The following is a 15,071-nucleotide window of genomic DNA, read 5'->3' as shown; positions in this document are numbered from 1 at the left end:
TGATCCCTGATTTTGTATTCTAAAATGGTGTGATGTTATTATCTAATTTTTATAGAAATATATATATTTAAAGGTAAATTTATTAATTAATGAAGGAACCATATAATTTAGAGAAAAAAATAACAAATACTCATAACAAATAATGAAGGACAAGCTCAAACAACACAACAAAGACTTTAGCTTCAATATCATGACCCGACCCGTTAACAAATGGCATTATCACAATTCAAGCACGATATATATAGAGTGATTGCAAGCACTTAATGCGATAAGATAATCAACCATGGATGATCCAAAGCGGTAGGTAAAAATCGAAAAAATATTAGAGTATTCATCAAACTAGAGAGAACGACAACAAAACTATCCATAAAACTACTTGTAAAACTAAAGTTATTTGTATAAACAAGACTAAAAAAACTTACTACAAGAACAGATAAAAATTCCTAAAACAGAAAGAAAAATATATTTTTAAAGTGATAACATAGTACAATATCATATTATCATGTCACCACCTGACCTAAAACTAAAAAAAAAAAATTATCAAATTCTAAAACTAAAGTAAACCAAAAAAATTAAGGACTAAATTAAAAAAAATATCAAAATCAATGATTAAAAGTTAGTTTATCCCAAAGTAAAAGCAATGGCGAGTCATTGCTTGATGGAGAAACCCCACGCGGAATACACTGTTTCAACTTTAGCTTCAGTATCATGACCCGACCTGTTGACAATTGGCATTATCACAATTCAAGCACGATATATATAGAGTGATTGCAAGCACTTAATGCGATAAGATAATCAACCATGGATGATCCAAAGCGGTAGGTAAAAATCGAAAAAATATTAGAGCATTCATCAAACTAGAGAGAACGGCAACAAAACTATCCATAAAACCACTTGTAAGACTAAGGTTATTTGTATAAACAAGACTAAAAAAATATACTACGAGAACAAATAAAAATTCCTAAAACGAAAAGAAAAATATATTTTTTAAGTGATAACATAGTACAATATCATATTATCATGTCATCACCTGACCTAAAACTAAAAAAAGAAATTTATCAAATTCTAAAACTAAAGTAAACCAAAAAAATTAAGGACTAAATTAAAAAAATATCAAAATCAAAGATTAAAAGTTAGTTTATCCCAAAGTAAAAGCAAGCGCGAGTCATTGATTGATGGAGAAACTCCACGCGGAATTAAAGATTCTCCGAAAGTTTAGTCAATTTCTACACATCCTCCCCCGTTCCATCTTCTATTCATTTTCATTCACTTTCTTTTATTTGCATTTTTATTAAAAATTAAGATAAATGGACATTTTAATTATGACCTAATCTTGATTACATTTTCTACTTACCGGTTTCTTTTTTGCTTAACAAATTTTTATTTTATTATACTTAAATAATAATATTATTAGTAATAATAGATAATAGTTCCATCCTCGATGAAATATCATTTTTTATAAAAAAATTAGTGGCTAAAATAAATATTTAAACCGCATTTTATTTTCACAATGTTTAAAGCTATTCTTCTTTCCAAAAAAAGATTATTTTGTTGTTTCCAATTTTATAAGGAGTAAGCTTTAATCACCGATGGTAAAAAGAAAAAAAAAAACTCTAATCACACTTGATCCAAAACCAAGTTCACTAGCGCCGGCCCAAAGAAGCAAGGGGCGCTCCAACCCAGTAGCCAGCGCCCCGAGTTTCATGCCGCGACCCCTTTTCATCGAGTCTCGACGTCATTGCCCGTGTCTTGTGGGTCTGTTTGCTATTTTAAAATTAAGTTGAATGGTTACTTTTGTCTTTTTGAGTATTTAAGTGTAAATGGGTTTGCATAGACGGTGTGTTTACCTGCGTTAGTGTAAAAATAACTGTGACGGTGAGATTAAATATAATAGTAATATTGTAACGTGAAAGAAAAAATATGTTAAACACATCGCACCTCAACCCCCCATATGAAACTATGCTAATTTGTAACCCTAGTTTGAAGTTAGTTAAAACTCCATAAACTCTATAAATAGGATCTTAGAATAGAGCTGAAGGATCTCCATTTCCAATTTTAGTTCACTTTGCATTTTATTTTCTTTATGACTTGCTAAATTCCTCTTTTCTAGTTAAAGTAACATTTGACGTTCAATTCTACAGGTTGTGAGACTTAATTGCTCTTAATCTTTTCTGTGTTCTTTGATATTGGCATGTCTTTTGGTTTAATTACAATTGTTCAAATTTGTTAAATATATGACCAGTATCTGAAAGCTTAGAATAATTGCTTTGTGAGTTAGATAATTAGTTGATCAACTAGTTTCTAATAATTGTGGCGATTGCATAATAATTTGTGTAATGTGGGCATGCAATCTAATTTAAATAAACTTTAATATGCATTTGTTTGTTAGAATTAAGTTTCTTTTGCTCCTTAAAACTATTGATAAATTAAATTCTTAAGTGGTCGTTATGAGATTGTTTGTCAATAATAGAAGGTAAAGAAGATATTAAGTTACTTGACAATCCTCGATAACTATAACTAATTTATTAAAAAACATTGAAATTTATTGTTGCAGCAATGATCAAACATTTGAATTAAACGGAAAATAATAATCTAATTTCTTACCATTTTGTTGGAAGCTTTGGATTTGTCTCCACTACCAGTTTCTCCATGATACGAGTTTTTGTAACCTTTCATTGTTTCCATCTCTTTTAGATTTATTTCAAGATACTAGTCGAAAAATTGAAGTAGATAAATTAGTATATGAACTTACCTCCTATTCACATTTCAAACCTATTTTAATTGCAGACTGAAGCTTCCTTCATCTCTACTTTATTTTACTTTAATTTTAGTATTTAGGTCAGTCAAATACTCGTATCAATATTGACATTTAAGTTCGAGTAATATTGTAATTAATAATAAGCATAGATCAATTACCACTGTTGTTGGAATCATTGGCAATATCTTGGATATTATTAGTTTCTTCGCGTTTCAAAGGTTTGGATTTTTTTACCAGATAATAATCCTCCTGGTCCATCTTCCTTTCCCTTTTATACTATGAAATGAAAAAGGCATTAAGGTAATTCAATCTTTATAGCGTATGAAAAAAAATCAATGTACATCACTTCCAATCATAATTCACATGTGGTGCATACCATAGTTTGTACGGGTTGATGAACTCCATCACCTGTGATAGCCAATGAACATAGTTACGTGATTAGATAATGGACCTCTGAGGAATAGATTAGACTCTCGAAAGCGATGCATAGGAGATCAAATGAAAGGGTCTAAACAAATTAAGAGTAAAGACTTACTTTCTTTGGGAATTACCAACAAATTTTGACTGCATACTAAAGCTTCCATGCTCTCGGGGTTCAAGTTGGCTGGATTCGTGATCATGACCTATTTTTTAAATGGGCCTTATTTTTCTGTCAAAATCTATCTTTCAAACATATATTTTTACTCAAACTTTCCCATTTTTTGAGCGGACACTCGACTTTACCTATAGATAGGTCTAGGCACTACGAATGCTGGATGTTTAACTATATATATGGTGCACGGAGAAAACCCTAGAGAAAATTTTATATTGTATTGATTGTTTTAACCTTGGCTAATTAGTTATATGAAGTTAGAGTTCTACTTCTTCTTAGGTTAAAATATGATGTTAGTCCCTATACTTTAATAGAATTTGAGATTTAGTCTCTATCCTTAAAAAGTTAAAAATTCAATCACCTACTTTTATTATCGTTAGTAATTTTTATTTAAATATTTCAACTTGACATGTTCAGTTTTCTATCAATCATAAGCATTATCACATAATGATAGCCTAATCAACATTTCAAATTGATAAATTTTGATAGAAAATACTTAAGATTTTAATGAATAGACAAAATTTTTAAATAAAAAGTTAAAAGGACTTAACTTTTAATTTTTAAGTATAGAGATTAAATTTCAAAACTTTCAAAATACAAAATCTAAAATTCAAATTTTATTAAAATATAGGCATAATACCAAAAATAGCCCCTAATGTTTGAATGTTTGGTCACTTTGACTCTTTATCTTTCCTTTTTGGAGCACTTTAACCCCTAACATTTATTTTTTTGTCACATTAATTTATTTTTGACGGATATGCTGACGTGGTCATTAGTTGACTAATGGTCAACATTAACAGCTTACGTGACAGTTTAATTGCTATTAAACTCTGACTTGGCACTATTTTGATAGTTGGTGGCACAATTTCAAATTTACAGAAATTGATATAACTTTTCAGAATTATATGTACCAAATTGGCAGAAACCAGGAGTTGTATCGTCCCGGCGTGAAACGTTGCAGATTTAAATTATTATTTTTTTACGTAAGAAGAAAATGTGATACATTAAAAATATTCGTTGTAAAATAGTAACTGCTGGTGTTTCCTACATGCACTAAGCAATGGAGCCCAAGCTTGAGCTTGCATGGGCATCTCTTGGATGGTTTTTAATTTTCAAAGCCAAGTTGAAGTGACCCACCCTACCAAGTAAGATCGACCAAGCAAGTATAATGCTCTACACCGGGTTTTATTCCAAAATCATTTTTCATGCTTTTGAAGTTCTTCAATCCAATCCTCCACCAACCTTGAATGACTGCAAGCCAATAATATACTCATGAAAACAACATGACGTAAGCTGCAAGGTTCGGTTATCTACATCTGATGACCCATTCCGTGAATCGCATAACCGTTTACCTTGGAAATCCAAACAGCTAAATCTTTATATAGCACTCCTCCAAGTACTTATGCCTTGTCTATCGTACCACATCTACAGTACATGTGAACCAATGAGGTCTGGACCTGTCGATCACATAAAGTTCAATCTCATTCCTAATGCTCAGCGGCCCCAAATCAGCGCAAGCAGAGAGTATGCTGGTAATGATAGCTTCATTTGGTTTAAGATCGGTTCTTAACAAACTATTGCATAAATCCAATGCTTCAGAAGGGTAACCATGCTGAGTATACACAATAATCATCAATGTCCACAAGAAAGTCTATCATTTCGAATACTCATCGAGCTGAGACAATGCCACCACACTTTGCAGTGACTTTGCATACATGCTAGGAACTGAGTTGTCAATCAAAGTTTCACCATCATATCCAAATTCCTAGATTTGGCACAACCTGAAATGATCTGAATCTGTATTGATGCATATCCGAATGCATATGCAATGATCCGAGCTAACACCACTTAACTGGAGCAAAAATGTCAACTTGTGATGCAACATTCAGTCACAGCAACAGAGCATGCAATGCAAGATCATGCATTATTAAGCTCTCCACAATTCCCAAATCATCTTGTCTTGTAACTTGAAAATAGAATCTCCATGAAATACTAATGGTGGCTGGATAAACACTTAATGCCATCCAAAAAATGTGATCAATTGTTTCACCTCAAGCTCAATGTCCTTCGAGATTAAGGAGCAATAAACTAAACATTATTTCAAATGCAAAGGAAAATGATCATAACTCAACTTTAAAATTGGCAAAATCCTATTCTATTGTCAAGTCATATTTTCAAGTACATTGTTCTTCACCTTTAACCGTAGAAAGTAAGTATAAACTGAGGATAAAAGTACCATGTATGCATTAAAATTAGAAAAAACAAGGCATCAAACTTGTCTAATTTTTCCATACAATCTTCCACAGTATATATCAAGAAAGATACGACGTCGAAAATGAACCATGTCATTTTGAGTGAAAGGGAAGAAATCACCATGCGTAAGGCAATCACCATATTTCATCACGAATACTCCACAATCAACCCAGCTTTACATTGTAGTACAAGAGAAACGAAAAAAGAAAGGTAAGATAATAAGTAAATAAAAGGTAGAAAATGTGTAGATTTTGATAGATGAATACTTACTTTTTTTGCACTGGAATATCAGTACGCACTACAAATGGCCATTCATTTGCATCATTATAACCAAACTCTGGCAGTAGAAAGGTCGTGAACCATAGTAATATCTTTTGTTGTTCAACATTATTAGACATTATTCGAGAAGATGGATTTGAATCCAACCATGAAATTTTCTTCTCCTTGGTATTAACATAGAAAAGAACCCAATGGGCTGATAAACACAATGGTAAAAACAACTGCAATCACAAAAAGGAAAGCAAAAAAGGTTCCATCTTTGTTAGTTACAATCAAGGATTTAAGTTGCTGTTGATATTTTTGATTTGGGTTTTTTCTACTGCAATAGTTAATGTAATTTATCACAATTACAAAGCATATAGCAAAAATTGAAGAGCTTACTTTATGAGCACCTCTTAGTTTCTCAGCTTTAAACCAAGCTAATACTTCATGTTCTGATCTGGATCCTTGTATCAAGGAAGTCTAGTGATTGCAAAATATATAGGTTAAACTGTACTATATATAGTATTTGATATAAAATACTAACAATTTCAATTCGAAATATCAATATAGTTCCTCGTGCAAGATAAAATTTCTTACAGCTATTTGAGAGTCGAATGAATAATGATTAATGTATGCCTTTGGAAATCTATCAGATCTCTTCTTAAGTAATTTGAAGAATGTATTAACGACCTGCATACCATAATGAATTAACAACATTTGTTTATTTTCAACTCATACTACCTGATAACTTCGAACATGACATGAGAAAATACATAATTAATACACAACACAGTTCTATAATTATGAAAATCATATGAATATATAGATTACCAAATTAGGTTATGCCCATATCTCCAAAAAATTGATAATTACTTACAGAATCATCAATATAATACTCTTTTCGAGTTTCATCACCATGGGGCACCATGAGTAAAGGTACTAATTTGTCACCCATTAAGCAAAACTCCTTATCTCGTCCAATCAATTTTCTGTGAAGCATAAACTTCAATGTATAGTTAGATTATAATCATCACTTCATATGCCAATATTAACTTATCAAAGCTAGCACATACCCAATCAACTCATTAGTTTTCCATCTATTTAGCCGTTTGTTCTCCTTGCCTGTAAATCTCGAGACTAAATATGCCCGAACATCCTAAAGAAGAATTAAAAAAAAAAAGGAAAAATTTTAGATGTAAAAGCCTTAATATATGCATAAAAGCAAAGAAATGTGTTTAAGGAATGGATTGAAGTATGAACCTCTTTACACCATGATCCTTGCTCCTTCAATGTTATTTCGTTATCAGACTCAGAAGACAAGCTTTGAAACTGACCTGACTTATTATTGTTGAATGGTGAGTCATCTTTTGGAATTTCGATTAAGGCAGTAATGTTTCTTCCATGATTAGGTTCTGTATCAAGAAATTTTGCTTAATAATGGATTGAGCCATTGCCAATGTTAAAAGGGAAACATTACTTAAGTTGTTTCCACTGCTAATTTCTTCATAAGATCAATTTTTGCAACTTATCACTGTTTACACACCTTTTAGATTCAGTTCAAGATGAGTAGATAAAAAATTGGTTGGAAAACTGAACTAGATAAGTGATAAAACGATCAAATAAGGAACTTACTTCCTGTTGATATTTCCAACCTATTTCGATTGCAAACTGAAACTTCTATGTTCTCTGCTTTTTCAACAACAAGCGGATTACCATTTGGCATTTCAAGTTAAATAAGAACAAAGCTCTTTTCATCCTTCTTGAAATACCCTTGTCCAAGTAACACAATAGATAGCAATAGTAAGTATGGTTCAATTACCATTTTTGATGGATACTTTGGCAATGTCTCCACTACTATTAGCTTCTTCTCGATTCCAATTTTTAGAAACTTCTACCACGTTAGAGTGGTCTTCCATCTTCCTTTTCCTTTTATACTATTTAATGAAAATGCATTAAGGTAATTCATTCTTCAGCTTAGTCATAGTATAGGAAAAAGAATTCAAGCGAGATCATTTTCTAATCATAATTCATATGTAATACCTACTATATTTTGCATGGGTCCATGATTTTCTCCATCATCTGTGATAACAAAATGAACTCAATTAAGTGATAAGATAATGTAACTCTAAAGAATAGACCCTCCAAATGAAGTGCAATAAAATAGAATGAAAGGATCTAAAACAAATTAAAAGTTAGACTTACTTTCTTTTGGAATTTCCAACCAGTTTTGACTACATACTAAAGCTTCCATACTCTCAGGATTCAAGTTGTTGTAGGTTGGATTTGTGATCATGGCGTTGAAATTCAAACATGGTGCGAGTATTGATATTGGCATTGCAAGGAAATCTCGAGCCATCTTTGCTAGTGTAGGAAACCTTTTAGTATTAATACGCCACCAGTAAAGTATGTCAAAGGCTCCATCCAAGGGAAGTAACGGCTCATCCAAGTAACAGTCAAGCTCAGACTTCCATGAGGCCACCTCATTAAAGTTGCTTGCAGGTGCAAATTTACTGAAAGATTCCAGAATACAATCATTATCAATCTCTGTTGTTGAAGAATTGGAATCATCTAAGTCTGAAGTGGATTTAGACAAATTTCTGGCTTCATTGGCATATTCATAGTAAACATCTGTGAGGACTTTATGAAATCTGTTCAAATGCATCTTACTATCATGGCCATAAATCTCAGTATATGAGAACTCCACAAATTTAAACTTTAACCTTGGATCAAGAATAGTTGCAACAGCAAATGCCAAATTACATAAGCTCCAATAGTAGCCAAATTTCCTCTTCATCAATGTAACAATTGGATAGTTGCTCTTACCCAGATGAAGAAATTTCTTATATATGTTGCAGAGCTTTGGGAAGTACAAATTTGCAGTAAGTGATTGAGTTCCTTCAATATCATCAAAACATTTCAAACAACTGTGGCAAGCTAGTATCATCTCCCATTCATCCACTGATGGGTTTAATTTAAAGTTGCTATCAATTTTCTCCAGTTGACAAAAAATTTCTCTTGATTCCAAGGCACTATGAAGCACACCAAAGTCTGAATCCAACCTTAAAGAAAGATCATCCCATGATTTCCCACCTTGTAGCTTCACTTGATTTACAACTTCAAATTTCAGTTTTCCTTGTGCTATTTCACTTACATATTCAATGGATTTTCTTAATTTCAAAAGTATTAGATCCATCTCACGAAAACCATCTTTAATGAAAGTGCAACCGATGAACCAGTGAGTTGAAGGAAACGAACCTTGGTCACTAAAACAAGTTTCCTTTATCTTCTGAAACATATCATCACTCAAATAAGGATTATCCATAGTTATGGAAAATACTTTCTTACTTATATTCCACTCCAAAACCGAGCTCTGAATAATTTCGTTTAAAGCCTTTGTGTCATAGATATGCTCCAAAGGTTTGCAGGCAATAATCTTCATTTTTGGTCCCCAATTATCATCAATGAAGTGTGCTATCAAACAGCAATATGCAGTCTTTCCAAGGTTGTTCTTCCACAAACTGATTGTCAAATTGAAGTTACAAGCGAGCTGATCAAAATATAACTGAAGTTTCTCCTTTTCTTCTTTATAGATGCGATGTATGTCAGATAATAAAATATCTTTTGATTGAAACTCAAACATTGGCTGTAAATTTTTCACGAAAATCTTAAAGAACTCTTGTTCAGCCATATCCAATGGACATTGATGCTTGATAATCATTTTCGCAAAATCCAAGCGACTCCTTTCTTGATCGAATGTGAAGTTGCTTTCATCACTATCCCGAGTGATCAAATCACCTATTTCAGATGTGATTAACTGCCTTTCCTGATTTTTTATTTTCTTACTTTGGCATCTTTCCAAATGGTTTTTCAAGTGTGTGGTTCCACTTTTGCTTGACCCCGTAAAATCCTTATTGCAGTGTTTACATTTGGCTACTTGTTTTCCATTCACTTCAAACTTATCGAAATCTAGCCAAACTTTAGACAAGTACTTTCTCCGTTTGGTTCGTGGGACTTTACAGGTCTCCATGTATGCTTTCACAATCTCATAGTCACCAATGGATACAGTCTGAGAAATGAAATCCTTCTCACCAATTTCCTTTCAGAAAGTAGACAAACTAAGAATAAGTTCTCTATAAGTAAAACTTCAAAGCACATTACAATAGCTAAAGCTCTCAAAATTATATATAATCATTTGAATACTTAGCTTAGGCACGCAGCACTACATTATATATATAAGCATACAATGTTAATAAAATGTTGACAATCTATCAACCAAACCCTTCTTCTTTTAAAAGAAAAAGGAAAAAAAGTGGCAAGCAACTAATTCTAATGCTATTCAGTTAAGTTACATTCGTGTTGTTTGAAAAAAATATTCAAGATAATTGGTAGTATATGTTTCTCCTTTATATATTCTAGGGCTTTGTCCTACTAATCAAATTTCAAGTGTTAGACCAACTATATAGAAATGATTACCTGTTTATGAGGCCCTTGTGTTTGTAGTACTCCTCCATAACTCATGGGATTGGGTGTGCTAAAGGGAGCTGATTCAACCTAAAAGAAAATATTGTTATTCATTATACACATGAACTAGAATACTACAAGTCTATAACAATAATATAACATAACATACCTGCTCAACAAGCCCATGTCTTTCCATTTCATGAACATCACATGGTTGAACTGCATTCAAAGACCATGTTGTGTTTGAGCTTAGTAAATCATTGGTGGATGAAGCTGGTTGAGCATTTCTCGTATGCATTGTCCCCTGCAGAGTGGTTGAAATGGCTTCTCTCTCGAATCCAACTTCATTACTTCCAACCCGTATAGTTACAAACTTTTTCTTCATATTTTTCAAGTCATTGAAGATATCAAGTGCTAAAAATTCTGATTTCTCACTTTCGATTTCAGGCCAATAAAATTCTACTACATAAACATCACCAATGATGTAGTGATTTTGTAGACAGATTGCAACAACAGCATGGCTACCAAACAACTGTGCAGCATTAAACAGTGGGTAGTCACTTTTGATAAGCTTTGTAATACTTGGTTCGAAATGAAAGTTAGCACTTGATTGGAGTGCTTTCCCAGCAATGGCTTGCCCTTCTTGAATATGATGTTTTGCACATGCTTCCATGAAACATTGAGACCCCTCATTACTTGCATAACAAGAAGTCCTTTCCATGAATAGAGTATATTTCTTGCCATCCAACATAATTTTATCTGTATTAGCCTCACAAGCCCATGTAAAAGCCACTGGAAGCTCATATCTAAAACATACATCTTCCAACATGTCATAAATCTCAGCAAAAGTAGCTAACCGGTTCAATATGAAACCCTGTTAAAATATTAACTTAACAATGAACTACCAGAAAGAAAATTAGAAAATCCAAAATAACTCATGACAAGATCCCTAAGTGAACAGTTTTGACCATTTTATAAGCAGTTTCTAAGTTTATATCCCAAAATTCAAAACCTATATATATATATACATGTATATCTTTACAAGAAATGAGAATGTACAGTTATATGTGTGTGTTTAAGAATCTTTAAATGATGTATCAAGTTGAATTCGAAGAAGATGAAATGAATTTGGATGCTCTTCGCTCTTTCTCTTCCATTAAATTTTCTTCATTAGCTGAAACTTCTTACTTTCTTTATGAGAATATACCATTTAATGACTTAAACATCAAAGAGTGTCTCAAACTATTAACCTCCGATGCCCTAAAGCTCACATTTGTCTTGTAAGAATCCGAGAATATTTTATCCTATTTCATTTTGGTCGAAAAAACATATCTTAATTTGATCCATCATCTAAACATGTGTAAACTATATATATAATGCTCAAAATATGTATCCTCTAAGCAAGTTTAAAAGACCTTTTATTTTTCTTATAAAATAATTTATGGTTTTTTTTTATCATTCAATCAAAATAAAAGCATACTGTTATATTTTATCTTTTATAAAACATACAAACCAGTAATACTAATAACTTTTTAAAGCTAAACCAAAGTGAAACTCTTAATAAATAAAAGTTGATACCTCTGGGAATGGCTGAAAAGGTCTTGGATTGAAGCCTATGAATGTAGAAAGGTAATAATGCTATTGTTAGTTAATGCAATCATATAACTAAATAAAAATGTTGAATTTTATGTTAAATTAATTTTTACATATAAACATAAATACAAAAAAAATCTACGAAATGAGTAATGGATATTTAGTATATCTCAAATTTATCGTTCTACCAACAAGTGTTGAGTGTAGTAGTAAGATACATTGCACTCTCCAATAGAAAAGGTAGATTCAAACATTGAAAACCACATTATTATTTAAAGAGAGGAATCTCGATTTTAAATATATTTTTTAATTTAATGAAAAATCATTCATTAAATATGTTTTAATTCTTTTCATTAATCTTAAATTTTAATGAAATTAATTTTGTGAAAAGATAACAGAATTAAGATTTGCAATCTAATTTCCATAATTTGATTATTTTATTCTATATTAAAATTAAAATTGATAAATTTGTGTAAGTAAAACATACAACTAAATTATTAAAACTAGATTATATCATAATGAAGTGTCCATAACTTGAATCAAGAATTTAAAAAAAAAAATCCAAAGTCAAGGCCTGACCCTTGCTCAGCCCACCTAAAAGTTTAAAAATTATAAAATATATTTTTATAATTAAATTTAAATAAATTATTTTACAAATTATTCTATTTAAATTCAGGCTAAATTGGGCCAGGGATAAAAATCTCTTTATCCAAACCCAGTTTAACTCTCAAGTTGGGCCGGACCAATCAAGTCAGGCGGGCCACTTAACTATGGCCATGGACAGCTCAATTGCACACTACTATGAGGATTAATAGAAATTAAAAAAATGTTTGGGAAAAGTTAAATGTGATGGTTGTTTTTAAAAAAAGATTATATGAGAGAAGATATGTATTAATAAAAAGTTAAATTCGTGAGAAGGTGAAGTGGGTATACTAATAATAAATATGATTAATAAAAATATTTAAAATTTATATTAAATAACTTTTTCACCATTAATTATAGACCTGATAATGAGTTGAATCACTCGTTTAAGTTCGAAGATTTACTTGAAAAGTAAAAATGTAAGCAAAAATATAAGTCCAGAAAAAGGACTTGGACAAAAAATAATGTACATTTTTTAAACAGATTAGACCTCTAGTAAACTTCTTTCAACCCGCCTAAATCTACCTAAATTTTTTTTTCTGTTGTTTGTTGTCGTATTGTTGTTATTGTTTGGATATTGTATAACTTTTATTTTATTGTTAATTTTACTACTACATTAAAGGCATTTACTCGCTAAGTTACATCTATCTTAATGTTATTTAAGTATAAATGTTTTTTAATATATTTTCAATTTGTTGAGAATTATTTATTTTAAAGTTTTAGTGTTTTTAATATATTATATTTTTAAATTTGTTTTATATAAAAATTTAATATGGGCTAATCGGGTCAAATCCAAGTTTAGTATTTTATATCTAACTCGATTTAAGTAAAATTTTAGGTTTATTTTTTAAACTAGACTGGGCATAGATCTAAAAAACGAACCTAAAATTTTACCTCAAGTCTAACTTAGTCACTTTTTCTTTTCTTTTGTTCAAAATATTAACAAATTCTAATTGTTTTTTATTTGTTAAGAAACTGAGTAAAGATAAAGTAAATAATGGATATTCACCTATGACTACAATAATTCAACAATGGAAAACAAAAATACCTTGCCGTAACTTATTGCTGTTTAGATTGAATTTGAAATGCTCCTCTCCAGCTCTGGGTCTCCAACATGATACGAACAAGATTAGGCAATCCTTGTGACTTAAAACCAAGCACCCTTTTTCCTCCTTGATTTCCTCTACCCAATACAGAGCATGTAAATTCTCAACATCTTTCTGGAATGGAATTTGAAGAAAGCCCGCTGTTAACAACAGATCTCGCCATTCATCCAAACTCTGGTGTCGCATAATTCGATCCCTGCCTTCACATGCCACAATGTTATGAATCTGTCTCATATAATATTTAGCTGTATTGTAGTCCAGAGGTTTCCCAGATTTGAAAAGATTAGAATAATATTGAAAAAAGTTAGAGTAATATCGAAAAGAGTACTCCAAGCGTTTGATGAAATTCCCGTCGTTATCGTTAGCGTATTGTTCTTGCATGATCACAATTTCTGGATTTATCTGCCTCAATTTGATCAATTCTTTCTTCATTGCTTCTGCCTCTGCCAACAGTGTATGAAATTTGAAGTTATAATAAACCACCAAAGCCTCATCATCGTTTGTTCTTCTCAAATCCAACGTAGATTCATCCACTTCTCCCAAACTATTAGCGTAAACAATTCTCAGATCTTCCCTCTTCAACTCTATTTTCAATGGCTTACCCACTCCAGTCAAATACTCCATTTCTTCTTGGAAATCGACGGTATTTTTCAGAAAAGTTGGTAATACGACGGTTATACGGACCGACAAGGGATCGCTGGAGCGATTCGGTAGTGTCTTGAACAAGTATCCCCTTCCATAGAGATGCGGAATGTGGAAATCAATAAGATGAAATCCCTTCTTTCCTATCGCGGCACTTTCGATGGCTTCTCCCACCATTTCATTGATATCAAACCTCGAGTAATAATAATAGTAATACAGTGGATGAGGTATTTGCAGATTCGAATAGGTATAATAAGAAGGATGGAGACCGTAAGCTCGTCGAACTAGAGCTTCGGCAAAGTATCTCACGAGTTTGCTTATGAGGCCGTGTTCTTCAGGAGCAAGGTTCCAGATCTGGTGCAGGAATGAATCGGCAGTTTTCAAATTCCCATCTTCAATTGCATGAGCACACGATACTAAGAGCTCCAAAGCAGCATCAGCAGAAGAAAAAGAAGACGAAGAGGCCATCGTAGGCAAAAACTGTAGCTGCTGAGTGTTGATCGATGAATTCTCGGTACTTCATCAAAAGGAACAGCAATCGAGACATTGATTGATTGAATAATTTAAACCTAACGCACAAAGCCGAACAACCATTCCATAAAGTCCAAGTTCTCGCCAATAAGATACTGATCTAGTGTTAAAAGTCTGATGGTTTTGAATTAGGGCAAATTACCCAATCAGTCACCCAACTTTTAGGGTAAACTAATCAAATATAGATAGAATTATAAATATCTTGTTACTTAATTCGCTGCTTTTTGCTTGA

At 31.9% G+C, this 15,071-nt stretch overlaps 1 protein-coding gene across 1 annotated transcript; it reads right to left on the bottom strand.

Annotated features, from left to right (window-relative positions):
* Positions 1 to 5,505: 5,505 nt before the first annotated feature.
* On the bottom strand, positions 5,506 to 14,966 carry LOC105796366 (uncharacterized). Its single transcript, XM_012626050.2, has 15 exons — positions 13,609 to 14,966; positions 11,904 to 11,938; positions 10,495 to 11,199; positions 10,338 to 10,415; positions 8,067 to 9,960; positions 7,909 to 7,943; positions 7,684 to 7,798; positions 7,497 to 7,550; positions 7,125 to 7,276; positions 6,938 to 7,020; positions 6,742 to 6,853; positions 6,462 to 6,554; positions 6,264 to 6,344; positions 5,874 to 6,103; positions 5,506 to 5,776 (listed from the first exon to the last, which is right to left on the bottom strand). Exons 1-15 carry the CDS (start codon positions 14,774 to 14,776, stop codon positions 5,620 to 5,622), a joined length of 4,992 nt encoding a protein of 1,663 aa, XP_012481504.1. The 5' UTR covers positions 14,777 to 14,966; the 3' UTR covers positions 5,506 to 5,619.
* Between the last annotated feature and the right edge of the window lie 105 nt (positions 14,967 to 15,071).

Source organism: Gossypium raimondii, chromosome 3, assembly GCF_025698545.1.
Source record: "Gossypium raimondii isolate GPD5lz chromosome 3, ASM2569854v1, whole genome shotgun sequence".
NCBI lineage: Eukaryota > Viridiplantae > Streptophyta > Magnoliopsida > Malvales > Malvaceae > Gossypium > Gossypium raimondii.
Note: the sequence above shows the minus strand (reverse complement) of the source record. Positions and strands in the feature narration are given on the sequence as shown.

What these genes read in the sequence shown, in the direction of transcription:
- LOC105796366 (XM_012626050.2), bottom strand. Translation starts at nt 14,776, where the DNA reads ATGGCCTCTTCGTCTTCTTTTTCTTCTGCTGATGCTGCTTTGGAGCTC. An exon ending in CAAAGTATCCATCAAAAATG is followed by an intron (nt 7,551 to 7,683) that starts GTAATTGAACCA and finishes TTGAAAAAGCAG; the next exon opens with AGAACATAGAAGTTTCAGTT. An exon ending in AACTAAGAGGTGCTCATAAA is followed by an intron (nt 6,104 to 6,263) that starts GTAAGCTCTTCA and finishes TTGTGATTGCAG; the next exon opens with TTGTTTTTACCATTGTGTTT.